Source organism: Alternaria postmessia, assembly GCF_024291825.1.
Source record: "Alternaria postmessia strain BMP 2775 chromosome Unknown scaffold_268, whole genome shotgun sequence".
Classification (NCBI taxonomy): Eukaryota; Fungi; Ascomycota; class Dothideomycetes; order Pleosporales; family Pleosporaceae; genus Alternaria; species Alternaria postmessia.
Genome location: NW_026260341.1, coordinates 1 through 7,240, shown reverse-complemented (window position 1 = coordinate 7,240; position 7,240 = coordinate 1). Strand labels below are relative to the sequence as shown.

General features: G+C 50.5%; 4 protein-coding genes across 4 annotated transcripts; 3 read left to right on the top strand and 1 right to left on the bottom strand.

The window, feature by feature from the left end:
- Positions 1-1,780: 1,780 nt before the first annotated feature.
- Positions 1,781-2,395, top strand: J4E82_011662 (uncharacterized protein; the record flags this gene model as incomplete). Its single annotated transcript, XM_051737862.1, has 1 exon — positions 1,781-2,395. The coding sequence occupies one exon, from the start codon at positions 1,781-1,783 to the stop codon at positions 2,393-2,395; it is 615 nt and encodes a 204-aa protein (XP_051582382.1).
- A 144-nt stretch (positions 2,396-2,539) lies between these two features.
- J4E82_011661 (uncharacterized protein) lies at positions 2,540-3,061 on the top strand (the record flags this gene model as incomplete). The annotated part of the gene is made up of 1 exon (XM_051737861.1): positions 2,540-3,061. One exon carries the CDS (start codon positions 2,540-2,542, stop codon positions 3,059-3,061), a length of 522 nt encoding a protein of 173 aa, XP_051582381.1.
- Positions 3,062-4,440: 1,379 nt separating this feature from the next.
- Positions 4,441-6,270, top strand: J4E82_011660 (uncharacterized protein; the record flags this gene model as incomplete). Its single annotated transcript, XM_051737860.1, has 1 exon — positions 4,441-6,270. One exon carries the CDS (start codon positions 4,441-4,443, stop codon positions 6,268-6,270), a length of 1,830 nt encoding a protein of 609 aa, XP_051582380.1.
- A 91-nt stretch (positions 6,271-6,361) lies between these two features.
- On the bottom strand, positions 6,362-7,023 carry J4E82_011659 (uncharacterized protein; the record flags this gene model as incomplete). The annotated part of the gene is made up of 2 exons (XM_051737859.1): positions 6,362-6,612; positions 6,666-7,023. 2 exons carry the CDS (start codon positions 7,021-7,023, stop codon positions 6,362-6,364), a joined length of 609 nt encoding a protein of 202 aa, XP_051582379.1.
- Positions 7,024-7,240: the final 217 nt, after the last annotated feature.

The window sequence follows — 7,240 nt, the reverse complement described above, 5'->3', positions numbered from 1 at the left end:
AACTATATCTCTTAATTATATCTGATATTATTGCGTTGTTGTAGAGCAATTGCGTAGAGCGTCGCGTCAGGTCAGGTGGGGTGGGCCACTTACTGGTGTGGGCCGCTTACTGGTGGTGCACGTTATATAGCTTACGTGTCGATAGAGTTCACCCCAATGTACTCGTTCTTCAGTAGAACCTCGCCTCCTTTCAACGCTAGAATGGGAACGTCGGTCTTGTACTCCAAGACTTCAGTCCCGCCGGTCTTGTTAATAAGGACGGCATCCATCGTAGCCATAGCTAAACCTGTACCTACAAAGGCGGATTCAAAAATCAGAATCAAGAGAAAGTAGGTATCGAACAACAGTACCGTGTCAGCCGGCAAGTGAAGATTGTAGCGATTAGGGTCGGTTCCTTCGTAGGATTAAGGTTGCGGTGGGCGACTGCAGGATAGGGAAATGCTCCGCAGCTCATGTACGAGTAGGTTGCCTTAAAGACAGGTTCCCTAAAAGAAGGAAGACTGCGTCCGTGCGGCACAGCAAGGGTATAGGCATCTCTTAGCATCTATGTATGCAACAACGCAGTATCACTGCAGGGTTAGGACTCCTTAAGCTACATAGGGCAGCTTACATATGTTGCCTTCAGGCCACCAGCGTGCCAATTATGTATGTAATTATCACGACAGAGCTAGGAGTCCCTAGCTACGTCGGCTGACGTGTGCTGCCTTAAGGCCACCAGCTTATTAATATAATCATCATTGTAGAGTACAGGGCTTAGAATCCTTAGCAGGGTGTTGCAGCTTACATATGTTAGTATAAGGACGGAGACTCCGGCATTTGTGCGTTACTAGAGACTATAGTGCAATTTAGGAGTCTTTCCCATAAAGAAAAAAGTGCCGCGGACACAGCCTCTGTTAAAGGCCAAAGCGTTGGACTCCATCCTAGGACCCGCCTAACGGCCCTAACCCGCGCGCTAGCAATCCCTTTAGGCTTTACCAGTCCGGAGTACAGAGTAGTTCTTGACAACTAGTCAATGCGGTCGGTATAGAGGCAACTAGTCGGCCTCTAGTCTTAAGAGAAAATGCTCTCCTCCTCTGCCGTGTGTTAGTCTTAGTATTTTCGTCTAGAATATTCTTGATTGCTAGCCGAAGTCGTGTGTGTGTGTAGCGTTATTAGTTCCTCCCGCCCCCACTGTCAGATCGGGAGCCGCATCCGCCTCTTTTTCGCATACAAGCCAACAGACAGGGGTTTGTGCATATTAGTATCCAGCATATTACCGGCTCTGTAGGACACTTAGCCAAAGGGGGTGCAACAATGCCAAAAGTGCTCCTGTTTGTTCTGTGCGTAATCACAGTTCAGTAAAATCTGCATTCTAATTTGCTAAGAGAGCTTGCCCGTACCCTTCCTAGATAGTGACAGTGTTTTCATATCTTACTAGAGCCTGCTAACATTATACTCAACACCCCAAGAAGATCGTTGCCTCCCGAGGTCCACGAGTCGACCGAAGAGGCTCCACCTAGGCACACTATCAGAGCCGCACACTGCCTCTTGTCACATATATACAACCCAACACACAGGGGATAGTGCATAGCTATGTCTATCACCCCGCTGAGGCTGACATACTCAACTCCCCAAGGAGATGAAGTCGTGTCGTCATCGTTTCCTCCCGAGAACCGTGAACCTACATTTGACCCTCTTCCCCTCACTTCACTTCTCCTCTCTTTCTTTCACTATAGCGGGCCTAGAGAAACCACCGCAAGATCCAAGTCCTGCTTGCGAACCCACATCTCCGATGTCGCATATGGAGTCCTTTAAGTCCTTTGACCATGCCAGAAAAGGAAAGGAGCACAAAGAATCACTTCCGCCGTCCACACCGTCCACCACAACAGCGCCTAACAGAGATATGCCTAAGGATCTCCGGCCAGCGACACTTTCGCGAAGAGCTTCCGTCGTACCTAAAGCGGTTATCGTCGAACGGCGAAAGCGACGAGGTCTCCTCGCCAATCTCTCCTTAATACCAGAGGTTGACGACCCCTACCATTATGCCCGCAAGACAAAATGGCTCCTGACCATCCTCGTGGCATTTATGGGAATGGCTGGTCCCATAGGATCTACTATCATAGTCCCTAGGCTCAAGGACATCGCAGAGGCCTTCGATGCTTCCCATACCATTACGAACATGAATGCAGCCGTCTACATGCTCTCCATGGGAATCTTTCCGCTGTTCTGGTCCAGCTTCTCAGAGACGAGCGGGAGAAGGACAATATATATCGTCTCCTTTAGCCTCTTTGTGCTCTTCAGAGCCTTGGCTGCTGTTTCAACGAATATGGCTATGCTGATCGTCTTCCGAACGTTCTCGGGAGGAGCTGCAGCATCCGTCCAAGCTGTCGGAGCAGGAACGATTGCCGACATATAGGAGGTCAAGAAGCGGGGCCGAGCAATAGGAATATTCTACTTAGGCCCCCTTTGTGGTCCACTCTTCGCACCAATCCTTGGCGGAGTACTAGCAGAAGAACTCGGCTGGCGGAGCACACAATGGTTCCTCGTAATATACGGCAGCATGACACTCCTCGTGCTAGTCTTCGTACTCCCCAAAACTCTGCGTTCAAAGACGCTCGCCGCTGCTTCCCTTCCTGCTTCTACTCCCGAGAAGCAACCAACCGGAAATCTCAAACGCGTCTCAACTACACAGTCTGTTGCCGAGAAGTCCAAATCTGTAGCCTCCCACCTCCGCCGCATCTTCGTCGATCCCTTCTCCATCCTACTCTACCTCCGTTTCCTTCCTATCGCCCTCACAGTGTACTACGCCTCCATCACTTTCGCCTTCCTCTACTTTCTCAACATCTCCATCCAAAAGACATTCTCATCCGCTCCCTACAATTATTCCACCCTTGTCGTCGGCCTCCTTTATATCCCCAGCTCCGTCAGATATATGCTCGCATCTCTCTTGGGTGGAGTCTGGATTGACCGCATCATGCACCGAGAAGCGCGAAAAGCCGGCCGCTACGACGACAAGGGCAAACTAATCTTCCGCCCCGAAGACCGGATGCGTGAAAACGCGTGGATAGCAGCCTTTCTCTAGCCCGCGGCTCTCATCTGGTACGGCTGGACCACCGAGAAAGGCGTCATATGGATAGTGCCTATGGTCGCCAACTTCTTCTTCGGCATCGGATCCATGCTCATTACGTCTGTCAGCACCACCATGTTGACCGAGTTTATGCCAAGTAAAGGCTCGGCGGGGATAGCTATTAATAACTTCTGTAGGAATTTGTGTGTGTTTAGGGCTACAATTGCGGCGGATCCAGCGATTAATGCCATTGGGAATGGCTGGTTGTTTACGATATTGGGGTTGTAGGCTTTGTCGACGGGTGGGTTGGTGCTGGTGGCTATGAACAGGCGTTCGGGGAGGTGGAGGGAGGAGATAGTTAAGGCGTTGGGGGAATAGGGCACAGGGGAAATATGGCATTAGAAGTTAGGCGTTTGGGTTAAGTGGCTGGTCGATGCATGGGCCATTCTCAAGGCATTGCTTCCTTCAAGCGTACAATGTAATCAGCGATCAAAGTTGGTGGGCTTGGCAATCGAACAAGTACGTGGGAGTAAGAATGGCTTTCGAAGATCTGATGCATTGACGGCCGTCATAATATTTATTACCCCCAACCGAACTCCCGTACTCGAAGAGAAATCCCTCATTGAGAGAAAATTGGTTGGTTGCCGTGCAGGCAGAAGAGAGGCTGCAGGGCTAAGCAGACATTCACCGGTCTGGAGGGGTCGGCATGTCTGCTATTGGCGCGTTAGATGGGATGATCCGTTCAGCTTGATCTGTTCAGCTTATGCTATCAGCCAACTGCGTGTAGATGTTTAAGAAGACTTCATTGCCTTAGCGCTGTGACATTGAAGCAACCTTCAGATCTCCCTATCAGATCACAAAGCTAGAAGTCATCTTGTGGTATAGCGGGTGCGAATGCGGGGTATCGAGATGCACGACGGCGGTGACAACAAGCATTGTATGCGACTTGTTTCTCGTAAAAACAGCAAACGCGCAATTCTGCGATGATACAGAGTCTGCGACAGCGAAGGCCATAGGTATAGTGGAGCGGAAAGAAGGGTTGATGCATGGGGTGCAAGGCAGCAGCTAGCGGGCTAATCCGTCCCGCTCCGAGCCCTAACCAGTGTGAAGGTGGCGCGACCCTCATCGCACCTTCCAGCGAAAACTCTAGTCAACGAACAATCGCAATATAGCTGATAGCCAGAACTGTCCAGGTTCACTCACCCGAGAGACATTCTCTTGGGCATTGTTTAAGTACTGTGGCGTGTGACCTAGCTTATCCGGTGCACGACAGCAAGTGCGCAGGGCGCGCACAGATACAAAATGTGTTACGCCCCACGGAACGCCTGATTAGCATCTAGACTCTTTTCAAACGGTCGCATACTCCTCAATATCGCGATCATACCATTGCAACCATGCCAGTGACAGGGAGGCATAGACGCGCGAGGCAAAATAGCTGTTGGACGTGCAAGCTACGTCGCAAGAAATGCGACGAGAAACAGCCGATCTGCGGAGACTGCGATAGTCTAGAGATCGCCTGCGTCTATGGACCGAAGCCACACTGGATGGATACTGACGAGGAGCAACGACAGAAAGCCATCTTACTCAAAGAGGAAGTGAAACACAAAGCAGCTTTAAGGAGAGAGAAGTCCACCACGGCCACCCACCGAACTGCACAAGACGAAGCTGTCCATCAATTCAATATCGTATCAGATATCGTGGTATCGAAGCGCCCTTCGTCGATCGACCTCGCGGATTCTGTTGTACCAAACGAACAGACATCGGCCTCAACAAGCATCTTGACACCTTCTGTTATGCCCGTGCCATTTCCCTTTTCTCTACTATCCAACGATATACAACAGTACCACTACTCTCAACCCGTGCAGGAAAAGTCACCCATCGAAGCAGACTTCATCAACAAGTACATCGACTTCGTCTTTCCAGCACTCTTCCCCTTCTACCGACCCTCCCTTTTTGACACAGGTCGGAGTTGGGTCCTGCAACTGCTGGGGAAAAGCCGCATCGCACATCATGCCGCTCTCAGCATATCGTGTTACTTCTTCACTATGGCACTCATCGACTTGGAGGGTACTTCTGGCGATCATGCAGAATGCAGAATGCTGCGTTGGGATGAAGTTGAGCGACATGCTGAGAATTGTTTCGATAGCCTAAGAAAGAACATACTAGCTCTCGATCTACACACGCAAGACATCGAGCAGTTAGCCAGGGTTGAGGCCTTGGAAAACATTGTTCATCTCCTGATCTTCGAGATGGCACTGAGCAAAGCCGCTCCTTCGAATCCTCATCTTTTGACTGCATACACTTTACTCAGGCAGATCATGATCTGTGATCCGTCGTCTCGCGAGAATCAGATGCAGTCAGAAATCACAACAATCCTCCTACGAATCGAGCCTCCACTTTGGACTAACCCCGCCGATGGCACTCACATCTGGTCGCCTGCCCAAGCTGGTGTCAGATTCTGTGCAGCGTTACTGATCTTCGTCGATATCGTAGCAAGTGTTGCTCTCCAAGAACCACCGACGCTTCTTCCTTATCACTCCACAGTCCTCGCTGATACGGACGATGGAGTAAGTCTACCTAGCGATGCCGAGATTCGCCTCTCCGCCGTTATCGGATGTCGCAATGGCGTCATGAGGTCAATCGCCGAGATATCAATGCTGAATGGTTGGAAGAATGAACAAATTGCTACGAACAGCCTAGATGCCATGGAGCTCGTTGATCGCGCCTCGCAGATCGCTCGCTTACTCGAAAGCGATACGATTGGGATTCAGAACGAGAAGATCACAAGATTTGAGACTGACTCTCACACCCGCGGGCCGCTTGATCTAGCTCTCGATCCCTCTGCGTCTTCTACTTCAACGCTAATATGGGCCCGTGCAGCACAGCTGTACCTCACAGTTGTCGTATCTGGTTGGGAATTGCTCAGTCAGGACATCAGAACCAACGTTGGTCATATCATCGTACTACTCGAAGATGTCCCGGCGTACCAGCTGCGCGCACTCGTTTGGCCAATATGCGTCGCTGGTTGTCTAGCCCTAGAAGAAGAGGAGACCTTCTTCTCAAGACTTTTCGCAGGTCTAGGCAAGGTTCACACAGCTGGAACCTTAGATGACGCACGCCAAATCATGGTAAAGGTCTGGGAAAGAAGAGAAGCGCCGAACATGATCAGCTGGAATCTTGCCTCTTGTTTCAGCATACTGGGGTCTCCAATTCTATTAGTCTAGCTACAATGTAGCTTAACATCAAAATCGTAAAATTGAATCTCGTCCATCACAATACACTGCGCTCGTTCTCGCAATACAGAAGACGAACAACTCATTTTCCTTTCCAGGACCCAACAACTTCCCCCACACTCTTGGGCTTTATCTCAGGAAACTTCTCGTTCAAACTTCCTTCATGCGGAACAAACATGATTCCATTCACAGCCCACAGCCCGAACTTGGCCAAGAGGCCGACAAGTAGCGGCTTGGGGAAGTACGGGTACAAATGTGGGTGAGTAGGCAATTCGGTAATCTCGCCGCGTGCAAGCTTCTCGACAGGGTCGAAAGTCACGGTGAACTTTGAACCTATTGCTCATCAATACGTGGTTCGTGATTTGGGGAAGACACGGAAAGCATACCGCGGGCTTCTTCAGCTAACTGCACGAGGCGAGACAAAGAGGTGTTCTCGCTGTAGCAATGCAGCGCTTCTTCCCAATGTTTCAAACCCATGGCTGCCACTACAAATTTTGCCAGGTCTTGCGTGTACGTGAAGCTTACGGTTTCATCGCCCGTGTTACCAGGGAGCGCTGCCGTCTTGTGCGCCATGTCCACGAACACAACGAGAGGTGTAAGGTAGGTGGGTATGTGCGGCATACCGTAGTAGTCTAAAAAGAGGCCGACGTAGAACTGCGTCCATTCCAGTCCGGTCTTGCGGACAGCGGCAATACTTGGCTCGCGAAGGCCGTTGAGTTCTAGCTGGAGGGATCTAGCAAACATTTGTCAAGCTAGAAGTCCTGAGTGCAAGGAAAGAGTGTATAGGTAGAAAGGGGATACGTACGGTTCCTCGGGCGTAGCATTGCCCCAGTTACTTGTTACACGGGGTTAGGCTATACTTCTCTAGGCTCGGTCCGTACTAAGGCGAGGTAGACTAAAGCGGTAGTCCGTGAGGTATCGTATGGAATGATCAGGTGGAAAAGAGTTATCGTTGTAACCA